This window comes from Sminthopsis crassicaudata, chromosome 2, assembly GCF_048593235.1.
Source record: "Sminthopsis crassicaudata isolate SCR6 chromosome 2, ASM4859323v1, whole genome shotgun sequence".
NCBI classification, from domain to species: domain Eukaryota; kingdom Metazoa; phylum Chordata; class Mammalia; order Dasyuromorphia; family Dasyuridae; genus Sminthopsis; species Sminthopsis crassicaudata.
In genome coordinates, this window is record NC_133618.1 from 435,260,706 (window position 1) to 435,273,554 (window position 12,849).

A 12,849-nucleotide genomic window follows, 5' to 3' on the forward strand; every position below is an offset into this window, starting at 1 on the left:
TAGTAAATCTTTTGTTCGTTCCTTGGAAGGCACTTCAAATTAGCTGTGACACTATTAAGTGATCTGATTTTTAAAGGTGCTATGATGCTTCCGGCGATGGTTATATTTTGGCATGGGTCTGAAAACTTATTTTTCAAGCTGTGTAGTGTATGTCCTGATCTCAGTGCAGGGTAGAATTATTTCAGATCCCTGTGGCAAGGAGAAAAATGGAATAGGGGTGGAGGTGTGTATTACGTTCCAGTAAGACTCTGGAAGTCAAAGCTCTCACTGTTATGAGTGGGAGTTGAATGGAGGCAGAAGCCTTGCTCTGTGGCTTGTTCATTTTAGAAGTAGGTGGTGAGGAAGTCAAGGATTCTATCAGTCTTTCACAATGGCATGTTGGCAATTTTCCCTCTTGGAAACCAGTGTTCCATTTGTGATAGTACTTAAAAAAGAAAGAAACCAGAGCCCTCTTAACTCCCCCCAAAACTACTAGAAGCTATTTTTCAAAATTTTATTTTACTGCTTAGTAAGAAACAGCCTTGACAATCATTATTGGCCAAAGTTACTATTTGGGCTATCAAAAAACAAACAAAAAAACTTCTGGGAATGCTGGTGAAGAGATGATGGACATGACACAATGAAACAGTTTGCTTGCACTGTCTTTTGCAATCAAGAAAGATCTCTTAAATAATCATGAATATCACACTACTTTTCTTTACAAGGGGACTGGAAGAGATTCTATTTCTTCTAGGCAGTCGTCATATGTTGCCTGGTAGTCCTCATGTGGCTTAATCATAATTACACAAGTTGGGCGCTTAGAGCCAGCAGCTGCTCCTAGATCCTGTAAAGTAAGAATAAAAGGGCTAGTTTTTCTTCAAATCTTTTTTAAAAAAGTTATCATATGCCAAGTAACTTCAAATAAAGACCATAGCAACTGTGAAATGTCTTTTCAGGAGTTCAGAAATAAACCTACCAGAATTGAGCCACAAGATATAGTATCAAATTTATTCTATTTCTGCCTCCAAAACATCTTATTTTCAAATGCATTATACGGTTAGAACAGGCAACACTGTAGACAGCAGCTACAAGAGTTCTTACCGTTTTCGAGGGAACGTAGGCATACGGCATACTCAGATCCTCACACATAATAGGGAGATGGCAATATACCTCAATGGGTAATGTGTCCCCAGCCAAAACCATAATCCTGTAATGAAGTAAGTCATTTGTTTTCATCTCCTATTAGAATAAAAATCTTAATCTGGAGCATCTCTAGTCAAGTGGTTTTTTTTAAAGGTAGGGATAGAAGGAGGTTAAAGCATAAATGATTCTTGGATATTATGTTTGTGAAAAGCAGTGCAGTGGAAAGAGCATTAGAGTCAGCAGAAGACCCAGCTAATGGGTCCAGCTTTGGCTTTGACTTCTGGGTCTTTGAAAAAATTACTTTTCCTTTTAGGTTCTCAGTTTTTTGTGTTCTGAAATATAGGGCTTGGGCTAAATGCTAAAAGGATTCTCCTGCTACAATGATACATGACTATGTTGATGTTGAAACCTGAATGTATGGGGTTTGTTCCTCTCACCATTCCCCTCCCATTGAAGAACAAAACCCTTCTCATGAGCATGCAGAGTCTGGCAAACCTTAAATTCCCACACCAGCTATGCCCCAAAATGTACCCCCCCCTGCATTTTTAGTTCTCTTGTAGGAATTGAGTGATATATTTTGTCAAGTTTCTAGAGTTACAATTTATCATTATGTTGACCAGAGTTCTAAAGTGTATCAAAGTTGTTTTTCTCTGCAATCTTGTTTTCAACTAAATTATTTTAGTGTTGCTCAATTAGAGAAAACATTTGCTTGATAATTATCAGGGATTAGGTTTTATAAAATGAGATGATATACTCAACTTCTTCTGATTCTTAAAACATCATATGCCTCCTTTTTTGGGTGACTATGACTTGCAAAAACAGTGACTGATATCCGTGTTGACCCATTTTTCCGGTCAGACCGGGGAGAACTATACATTTAGATATCTGAGGTCAAGTCCTCCTTTCCTGCCCACTTTAAAGATGAGGAATGGGATACTTTTTCAGTCACAAGATGTTAAGTGTTAAGATAGGATATGAAAGCAGATCTTGGTGATACAGTTCAGGCATCTCTCAATGGCTTACTCATCTATGTATTTCACGCAGTAGAAACTCACAAAATATCTAACAGCAAAATGGCTAAAAGAGCTGAAGGCTGAGGGTTTCACTTTGCGCTATCACTGAAACCCGCCTTGTTTGGGAGGAAGGCTTGGCAATGAGGATGACAGGCAGGGTAGAGGACGGGATGCGAGCCCTGCCGCAGCTGCTACCTGTGGGACCCTAAGCAGAGAACGGCTACCTCACAGGACTGTAACAAAGTCCAAATGAAATAACCTCGAAGTGGGCCGGGACTCCCACGTCCTCAGCACTTACCCCTTTTCTCCTTTGTTAAGGAACTTCTGCACTTCCTTCACGCCCCGCCGGATCTGCTTCTGCTTCACGGCTGGAAGAACAGGAGGAGTCGATTCTGGGCCCGAGGCTCCAGCCCGGCCTCCCATTCGGTCCCTCTCCCTACCACCACCCCATTCCTCCCCCCCTTTCTCCCATTCCTCCCGGCTTTTCTCCCATTCCTCCTCAGTTCCCCCCTCGGCCTCTCTTCCTCTCCCACAACTGCAACCGCAAGCTTCCCCGGGCCACCTTTCTTGATGCACTTGTATAGCTTCCGAGTCAGGCGTCGGGACGCCAGGGGCTGCGCGATGGGGTTCAGGTTCAACAGCATCTCCTCGTAAGTGCGTTCAGGACCCCCGGAACTCTCCGGCGCCGCCTCCGATTCCTCCACTTCTTTCTTTACTTTGGTCATCTTTGCAGCACCTCAAGCCCTCGAGACCTTAAGCTTCAGATCCTCCAGAAACGTGAGGGAGCCAACACGCGAACAACTTCCGGGTTAAGTGGCCGCGCCCCGAGCGAATTCGGCGAGGTCACGGTCTCTAGGCAATCAGAAGCTAAGCACAGGGAAGTTCCCGCCTTCTCCCCCTTCTCAACCAATTGTGGTGGCGTCTGGATCTCGCGGCTGAGGCAGTGGGCCGGAGCTCGAAGGCAAGATGGGAAGGAGGGCAAGCTCTGAAGTTCCGGGAGCCCGGAGGCGGGGCCTGGGGATGGAGGAGGGGCCAGAGGCTTGAGTTAGAGGAGGAGCCCATCGTAGAGGGAGAGGGGAGGAGGGAATGAGATGAAGTGAGGAATGAATCTCGGAAAGAAGTTCGAATTGTGTAGAGGAGAAAATGGTGGAGAATAGTGCGGGGCAGTGCTTGAGACGCGGCAGCAAGGAAACCCCTGTCGTGGAGGGGAAAGGCGTCCCGGGACCCGGGAAGACGAGAGGCGGAGCTCTTGGTCTTGTAGGGGCGTGGATTCTGTGACTATTTAGAAATGTAGCCCTGAGGTGGTGCGGATCTTTTTTTCCGGTTACCAGCGGAAAGCAGAAGGTGCCAGGAGGATTTGGGGCCCTAGAAGCATGGAGGGGGCGTTGTCACGGTGTTCGAGGGGGTAGTTCAGAACGAGCCGAGCTTTCAGGCGGCGCCTAGGGAAGGGACAAAGCTTGAGACAGTAGGGGGCGGGGTCATTGGAGGGGTGGGGCCTGCAAGAGATCCCGGGGAAAGGGATAGGGCCCTGAGGCAGCAGGGGCGGGGTCACAATGGGGGCGTGACCCTAGAGCTATTTAGAGAGGGATTGGGTCTTAAGGCACTGGGGCGGGTCCTGAAGTCAATGTCGGGGGAAGGATTGGGCCCGGTGGCAGTAGGGGGCGGGGCTACGAGGAGACTGGATCAGATTGAGTGTTAGACTCATTACCTAGATGTTAGCTGAACTTAGGCTGTCTGATGTCCCTGGGTCCTGTGGCTAACTTGTACCTGCCTCGGCCTTGCGGGGCCGGGTCTCTGGGAGATGGCAACCCTTCCCTCCCTGCGTCCTTGTTGGCCTCTTCCTTCCCGCACCGTCTGCCCTTGGGGCAGGATGAGGTGGTCTGTCTAGAAGTGCCTCTGGCGCCTCTGGGACCTGCTGGGCTGGACTCGCCTGGCGTGTCTGGAGCCCTGAGAGCATCTTCCCTTCCCGGCCAAAGCCCGGAGGCTACTGGACTGCCTGGGATTGGCTGATAATCCGGCCCCATCCCAGTTCTCCCTGTATGTCCCGCGGCTTCAGTAAGGGTTTGTGCCTCCAAACCCCGAAAGGAAGTTTTCCCGATTCATTTGGCTTTTCGTGGTTTCCCGATCCCCAAGGAAGACGCGTCAGTTGTCTGTTTCTTCCCTACCTGGAAGGGGCTGTGTCTCCGGATCAAGACTGATAAAAATGATCATCATATGTCTTTGCACCTCATTGGGTAAGTCATATTGCTACAATTTCGGCTTTGCCGTTTATTGTTTCAGATTTAACAGTTTTGTGCCTCAGTTTATTCATCTGTAAAATCAGAGTTTGACAAGATGGCCTCTGAAGGTCCCGTCTATAACTAGGCCGTAATGCTCATTAATGATGAATATGAAATGAACTGCTTCTGGAAGGACTGAGTTGCCAGTGACTTAAGACTTAAAAGGTTATGAAGTTGGATGACATCCCTCCTCCTCCCCCCCCCCCCCATGGGGATATGTGGAGAAATAATGCCTCCGGATTGGAGACAGGCTGACCATCTAGAGCTTTCCAGCTCTGTATAATGCTATGAAATCATTGTACTCGGGATGCCTCTCCATTTTTCTTCCCCAAACAAGGGTAACAACAGTTCAGAAATACATATTAAAAAGGATTGTAAAACACTTTAGTAAATTTTAATGATCAGAAAGATAAAGGTGGAATAAACTTGCTGTATATGGGAAAGTTGAGCTGTATTCACATATTTATTCATCAAGGCATCTTCAAGGATGAGGTAGTGCTAACACATAATAGCTATTATACTCAGTTCAGGTCTCATTGTTACTGAGTATATAGAAGTTGAAAGGGTCAGTCAGCTTTGACTTGGTTTTAGTAAAGACAATTAGGGACTGATTGTTAAATATGCATAAAAACCTGAGGTCTTAAAAGTTGTGAGGTTTTATAAGAAAAAAAGGAGGGGCTGGCCTCAGTTTATAGGGAAAGCAAAGAAATGAAGGATAAGGAGAAAAGACTGATATTTTTTTTAAAGTTTCCTGCTGTTAACTTCATTGTGGTACTTTTTTTTTTTTTAACTTTTACTTATCTCTTTAATTTATCCACATATAGCTATGTTAATTAATATTCAGGAATTCCTTAACAATTCCTTAATTTGTAAAAACAAGTTTTAGGATGCTTTTTATAGGAGTTTGCTATGGAAATTTACCATTCTTTGGTATCAGAATATCTTTGGGAAGCAGGGAGAAAAAGAAGGGAAGAACCTTATACTGTTATACTGCCTAGAAAGTACCTTCCTGGGAATTAATGAAAAGAGCAGCAAATGAACGTGACCTAGTTGTACCAGATCTAAACCTATATTATAAAACAGCAGTCATCAAAACCATTTGGTATTGGCTAATAAATAGAGCAGTTTTCAGTGGAATAGGTTAGGTGAATAGAAAAAAATAGTGAATGACTATAGCTATCTGGTGTTTGACAAACCCAAAGACCTCACTTTTGGGATAAGAATTCACCATTTGACAAAAACTGCTGGAAAAATTAGAAACTAGTATGGCAGAAACTAGGCACTGACCCAACATGTAACACCATATACCAAGATAAGGTCAAAATAGGTTCAAGATCTAGACATAAATAATGATTATTTTACAAATTAGTTTCTCTCTCAGACCTGTGGAGGAGGAAGGAATTTTCATCCAAAGAACTAGAGAGCATTATTGATCACAAAATAGATAATTTTGATTATATTAAGTTAAAACATTTTTGTACAAACAAAACTAATGCAGACAAGATTAGAAGGGAAGCAGTAAACTGGGAAAACATTTTTATATCTAAAGGATCTGATAAATGCCTTATCTCTAAAAATATAGAGAGCTGACTCAAATTTATAATATTTCAAGCCTTTCTCCAATTGATAAATGGTCAAAGGATGTGAATAGACAATTTTCAAATGAAGAAAATGAAACTATTTCTATTCATATGAAAAGGTGCTCTAAATCACTGTTTATCAGAGAAATGCAAACTAAGACAACTCTGAGATACCATTACACAGATTGTCAGATTGTCTAGAATGACAGGGAAAGATAATGCAAAATGTTGGAGGGGATGTAGGAAAATTGGGACACTGATACATTGTTTGTGGAATTGTGAATACATCCAGCCATTCTGGAGATCAATTTGGAACTATGCTCAAAAAGTTATCAAACTGTGCATATCCTTTGATCCAGCAGTGTTACTACTGGGCTTATATCCCAAGGAGATTTTAAAGAAGGGAAAGGGACTTGTTATGTGCAAGAATGTTTGTGGCAGCCCTCTTTGTAGTGGCTAGAAAGTGGAAACTACATGGATGCCCATCAATTGGAGAATGGCTGAATAAATTGTGGTATATGAATATTATGGAATATTATTGTTCTGTAAGAAATGACCAACAGGATGATTTCAGAAAGTCCTGGAGAGACTTGCATGAACTGATGCTGAGTGAAATGAGCAAGACCAGGAGATCATTATATACTTCAACAACAATACTATATGATGATCAATTCTATGGATGGATCTTCAACAATGAGAGGAACCAAATCAGTTCTAATAGAGCAGTAACCAGCTACACCCAGCTAAAGAACTTTGGAAGATGACTATGAACCATTACATAAAATTCCCAATTCATCTATTTTTGTCTGCCTACATTTTTTATTTCCTTTATAGGCTAATTGTACACTATTTCAAAGTCCGATTCTTTTTGTACAGCAAAATAACTGTTTGGACATGTATACATATATTGTATTTAACTTATACTTTAACATATTTAACATGTATTGGACTACCTGCCAGCTAGGTGAGGGGGTGAGGGGGGAAGAGGGGAAAGTTTGGAACAAAAGGTTTTGCAATTGTCAATGCTGGAAAATTACCTATGCATAAAATTTTTGTAAAAATTAAATTAATTAATTAATTAAAAATAAATAAACAAATTAGAAGAATATAGGATAGTTTCTCGGACCTGTGGAGGAGGAACAATTTTCATCCAAACAAGAACTAGAGATCATTATTGATCACAAAATAGACAATTTTGATTATATTAAGTTAAAACGTTTTTGTACAAACAAAACTAATGCAGACAAGATTAGAAGGGAAGCAATAAACTGGGAAAACTTTTTTACATTCAGTGGTTCCGATAAATGCTTTATCTCTAAAAATTCAAGCCTTTCTCCAATTGATAAATGGTCAAAGGATGTGAATAGACAATTTTCAGATGAAAATGAAACTATTTCTACTCATATGAAAAGGTGCTCTAAATCACTGTTAATCAGAGAAATGCATTTAAGATAACTCTGAGATACCACTACACACCTCTCAGATTGGCTAATATGACAGAAAACGAAAATGACCCAATGTTGGAGGGGATGTGGGAAAACTGGGACACTGATACATTGTTGATGGAACTGTGAATGGATCCAACCGTTCTGGAGAGCAATTTGGAACTATTTTCAAAAAGTTCTCAAATTATGCATATCCTTTGATCCAGCAGTGTTTCTCCAAAGGAGGGAAAGGGACTTACATATGCAAAAATTTGTGGCAGGCCTTTCTATAGTGGCAAGAAACTGGAAACTGAGTGGATGCTCATCAATTGGAGAATGGCTGAACAAATTATGGTATATGAATGTTATGGAATATTATTGTTCTGTACTAAATGACCATCAGGATGATTTAGAGAGGCCTGGAGAGATTTGCATGAATTGATGCTAAGTGAAATAAGCAGAACCAGGAGATCATTATACATAGCAACAACAAGACTATACAATAATCAATTCTGATGGATGTGGATCTCTTCAACAATGAGATGATTCAAACCAGTGATGAAGTGATGAAGAAAGCCATCTACACCCAGAAAGAGAAATTGGGTGTGGACCACAATATAGCATACTCACTCTCTCTGTTGTGATTTGCTTACCTTTTGTTTTCTGAGTTTTTTTCTTCCTCCTTGATCTGATTTTTCTTGTGTAGCAATATAACTGTATAAATATGTATACATATATTGGATTTAACATATATATTAACATATTTAACATGTATTGGACTACCTGCCAGCTAGGTGAGAGGGTGGGGGGGAAGGAGGGGAAAGTTTGTGAATGGTAAATAAAAAGGTTTAATTAAAAAAAAAAAAAAAAAAAAAAGTACGGTGCTGGAGAATTTTGGGAATGATGATAAAATGTTTGTACTTCAATAATTCAAATATCTAGGACCTTATTGGATATAAGTGGTTCAACCTTTTCAATTATGTCAAACTTTTTGTAAGATTCTCTTTGTGGCTTTCTTGGCAGAGATACTGAAGTTTGTCATTTCTCCAGCTCATTTTATAGATGAAGAAACTGAGGCAAACTGGGTTAAGTGACTTGTCCAGGTTGCAAGCCAGTTAATGTCTGAAGCCAGATTGGAAATTCAGGTCTTCTTGAATCCAGGTCTGGGGGCTGCATAGGTATGAGTATTTCTACTAGTAGAGATCAAAATCCCCAGCAATCTTGGAAAATCTTAGTGTACTGATATTGCTAAAAAGATTCATATAGTAGTCATTTACTAATAGTCAACACACGGGCCTTGAGTTTCTCTACAATTAGCTTTGAGGATTGACAATCATTTTTTCCTTCATTTTTGAAGGAGGCGGCCATGATCCTCAGGAAGGTGATACCCTCCTTCCTTCCCCCCTTCCTTCCTAAATATCTACAGATCCTCTAAAAAGCTGCTTTTTTTTTTTTTTCTCTTGGCAGACAGATATAATTAGATATAACAGAAACTTGAGCTTTATTGGAATATAGTTTAGAAGAATCTAGGATTATCTTCTCTGATCCCTTATTATGACACAATTGATTTTGGTGAGAGTGAGGGGAAAGTGTTGATAGGATGATGAGAAGATTAAGATTGAGCTGTATCATTTATTGTCCCTATTTACAATTACTCATAACTATTTTTGTCCTATAATTGTCATGTTTGTTTGTTTTTTTTTAATTTAAATTCAGCTGGTCTTAAATTGATTAAATTTAGAAATTTAATCTCTCTAGTTAATCACTAATCTATTCTTGCCTCAAGGAATTTAGCTGACTTTGGGGTTGCTTGTAAACATAAGGGAGTTCCTCCTAATATCTTTACACCACCAAACTATCCTTTAAAACATGCCTGGTTTTGCACCTGGATTTGGGAGGGAAGGAATGGGGTTCTTGCTTGCCCTCATTACTAAACTACTAATTGTGTTGTCCCCTGTGTCTCAGCTCTGTAACCAATCATTTGTCCTCAACCATATGATGCTACCTACTCTGTTCTGTTCTTTGTTTTATACTCCCCAAAACCTATAAAAAGGGAACTATCCTTTTACTCTGGGTCTTTGGCATAAATGAAGGCAATCTCTTGACTATTTTAAGTTTTTTTTAAATAGCTTTTTATTTTCAAAATACATGCAAAGATAGTTTTCAACATTTACTCTCACAAAATCTTGTGTTCCAAATTTTTCTCCCTCCTTTCCTCTCACTCTCCTCCCTTAGATAGCAAGTAACCCAATATAGATTAAACACGTTCAATTTTTTAAAACATATTTACACATTTATCTTTCTGCACAAGAAAAATCAGATCAAAAAGGGGAAAAAATGATTAAAAAAAAAAAAAAAGCAAGCAAACAACAAAAACAGGCGATCTACCTTCAATTCCCATAATCCTCTTTCTGGATGCAGATAGTTCTCTGCATCACAGGTCTATTGGAATTGGCTTGAACCACCTCATTGTTGAAAAGAAGCAAGTCCTCTACTGATTTATTTATTGACAGGCAGCATGCCCCTATTGGTAAATTTTATCTTACTTAAGAGAATTGGCTCAGTTCACACATTGGTTAAATTTTAATCAAGACAGTGGGAGTTGCTGGAGTATATAGTTTTTGTTTGCGAAATATTTCACATATGTTCTTATTTAATCTTCACAACAAAATTGTGAGGCAAGGTAGTAGCTTCAAATAAGGAAGATGAAAGACTCACTAAGTGGCAAAACTGGCACTCAAAGCTAGAAACTGGAAGATGAATGGATGTCCATCAGTTGGAGAATGGTTGGGTAAATTGTGGTATATGAAGGTTATGGAATATTATTGCTCTGTAAGAAATGACCAGCAGGAGGAATACAGAGAGGCTTGGAGAGACATAAATCAACTGATGCTGAGTGAAATGAGCAGAACCAGAAGATCACTGTACACTTCAACAACAATACTGTATGAGGATGTATTCTGATGGAGGTGGAAATCTTCAACATAAAGAAGATCCAACTCACTTCCAGTTGATCAATGATGGACAGAGGTAGCTACACCCAGAGAAGAAACACTGGGAAGTGAATGTAAATTGTTAGCACTAATATCTGTCTGCCCAGGTTGCATGTACCTTGGGATTCTAATGTTTATTGTGCAACAAGAAAATGATATTCACACACATGTATTGTACCTAGACTATATTGTAACACATGTAAAATGTATGGGATTGCCTGTCATCGGGGGGAGGGAATAGAGGGAGGGGGGGATAATTTGGAAAAATGAATACAAGGGATAATATTATAAAAATATATATATAATAAAAAATTAAAAACAAAAAACAAAAAACTGGCACTCAAACTGAGGTCTTTTGGCTCATAGCATATTCTTGAGAATTAGATAACCAATTTCATCAAGTTATTGAATTCTTGTCTGTCTGAGTCAAGAGATGGACTTGATAGTTGGACCAAGGAATTTTCCATATCATTTTATTGCAGAAATCAAAACACACATGAGAAGGGAATTAAAGAACTGGAAAGTATCTGATATTGTATGTGTATGTGTATGTGTGTTTTGTGTGTGTGTGTGTGTGTGTGTGTGTGTGTGTGTGTGTGTGTGTAATTTGATAAGGAAGCTATGTTGACTTTCATCAACACTTCCTTTTCAAGATGTTCATTAATCATTCTTGATTGATGCTCTTGATGAAATCACATTGCCTTTCATTACCACTTCTTTTCTAGGTGTTCACTAATCAATCATTCAACAAGCATTTATTAAGTGCCTCCTGTGTGCTGGGCCCTGTATTAGATGCTAGGGATAAAGAAATGTAGCAAGAGGAGATGCATATCCAGAAGTTACACAGAATGTGGGAGCGAAGCAGTTTGAGGACAAATAACTATAGGGTTAAAACTATAAAGGAAGGAAAATGAAACTGGAACATAGATGGATGGTTCGATTAAAGCTGGTTTAAGAAGGGTGGAGTAATGTAGTCATCATAAGTGAAAGGGTTAGAGATTATGATGAGGGAGAAGAATTTCAAAATTTAGTATCATAGGGGTACAACATTTATGGGTTACAAGGGCAAAGACATGATACCAATCGCCGGAGGGTGACTAAGGTAGAGCAGAAATGAAAGTAGGGGAAAATGATGTATTGGCATTCTGGGATGTTTAAGGAAAAGGAACTCCACATGAATATTAAAACCACTAAGAATGAGGTAAAAGCATATGGGATGGAGAGGAAAGCTGAGTCAAGTACTATTTAAAGAAGTAGGGAGAGGAACCTGGAAGTCATTAGTTCCAATTAAGCAAGCATTTATTAAATATCTATATCTGCCAAGCATGGTGCTTAGTGTTGACCATACAAAGACAAAAGGAAAAAGAATCCTTGCCCTCAAGGAGTTAATTTTTTTTTACTGGGGAGTAATGAGTGGGGAGGGATGCAACACAGACACACACACACACACACACACACACACACACACACTCACACACACGATAAATTGAAATTAAACACAATGGGATTGAAAAAAATTTCCCATAGCATAGGCATGGAGGATGATGTGGAAAGCCATATTTTTGTGAGGATAAGAAGATGGAAAGAGTATAGGATGATCTGGAGTTTATTAAAAGTGAGCTAGGGATGCTAAAGAAGGGTAAGGAATAGGGAATAGCAGAATGGGAGAAGTGGGGTGTGTATGTATAGGTGTGAAGATAAGGCAGAGTTTAAGGATTTTCTTGTTCAAATCTGTGATTTCATTGGAAATTCCTTTTACTGATGTAGATTGGCCACTCATTTATAATTTAGGGATCATAGATTTAAAGTCAGAACTTAAAGTTTGAGAATTGCCAAGGGCATTGAGATAATTTGCCTGTGGTTTTACAATCAAGAATATCAGATACTGGACATAATGCAAATAATTTCATAAATTTCAGGACATAAATGCAAATTTTTAATCTTAATTTTTCATGGGATAGGGAGGAAAGTAGCATAGGAGTTTTCACTTTTACAGACTGATACTGAATGATTAGGATAAGGATGTATGGAAAAGAATTTTCCAGTCAAAGGAAGTAATAGGTATTGAGGGGGAGGTACAGCTTCTAGGGGAAATGTGGTAGTAGCTCTGAGGTCCCCTGGGCCTTGGAAGTGCTGTAGTTCCACAAATAATGCTGGCTGCCAGACACCAATCTGTTGGTCTGTGATAACAGGGTTTCTCTGGACAAATGGTGAGGTACTTTTTCGTTTTCATCTCTAAACCATAATAAAAATAGCACATCAGTGACATGAAGCACCAGATCTCTCTTCCTATAAATTTATCTTCTTGGTTCTGGTTCTTTGTTAATCCATTTTAGAATTTAGGCGACTATTGCCAGCATAATAAATCTTTGTCCCTTAACTTGGAGACAACTGAGTTTGCAAATTCTTTCTCCATATCTGTGAATATACTGACTTGG

The 12,849-nt window shown here is 39.8% G+C and overlaps 1 protein-coding gene and 1 long non-coding RNA gene across 2 annotated transcripts in view; one reads left to right on the forward strand and one right to left on the reverse strand.

Annotated features, from left to right (window-relative positions):
• Nucleotides 1-481: 481 nt before the first annotated feature.
• NHP2 (NHP2 ribonucleoprotein) lies at nt 482-3,588 on the reverse strand. Its single transcript, XM_074292311.1, has 5 exons — nt 3,464-3,588; nt 2,698-3,149; nt 2,434-2,503; nt 1,081-1,186; nt 482-823 (listed from the first exon to the last, which is right to left on the reverse strand). The coding sequence occupies exons 2-5, from the start codon at nt 2,858-2,860 to the stop codon at nt 698-700; spliced, it is 465 nt and encodes a 154-aa protein (XP_074148412.1). The 5' UTR covers nt 2,861-3,149; nt 3,464-3,588; the 3' UTR covers nt 482-697.
• Nucleotides 3,589-3,678: 90 nt separating this feature from the next.
• The window catches only part of LOC141557126 (uncharacterized), a 43,927-nt gene continuing 34,756 nt past the window's right edge, over nt 3,679-12,849 (forward strand). The window contains exon 1 of the long non-coding RNA XR_012486717.1: nt 3,679-4,369. This is a non-coding gene — a long non-coding RNA (uncharacterized LOC141557126). The remainder of the gene's footprint in view (nt 4,370-12,849) is intronic.

Excerpts from the sequence above, each read along its gene's own strand:
- NHP2 (XM_074292311.1), bottom strand. The coding sequence starts at position 2,860 with ATGACCAAAGTAAAGAAAGAAGTGGAGGAATCGGAGGCGGCGCCGGAG. Across the intron at positions 1,187-2,433 it reads CTTAACAAAGGAGAAAAGGG|GATTATGGTTTTGGCTGGGG; the intron begins GTAAGTGCTGAG and ends ACTTCATTACAG. Across the intron at positions 824-1,080 it reads CCTACGTTCCCTCGAAAACG|GATCTAGGAGCAGCTGCTGG; the intron begins GTAAGAACTCTT and ends CTTACTTTACAG.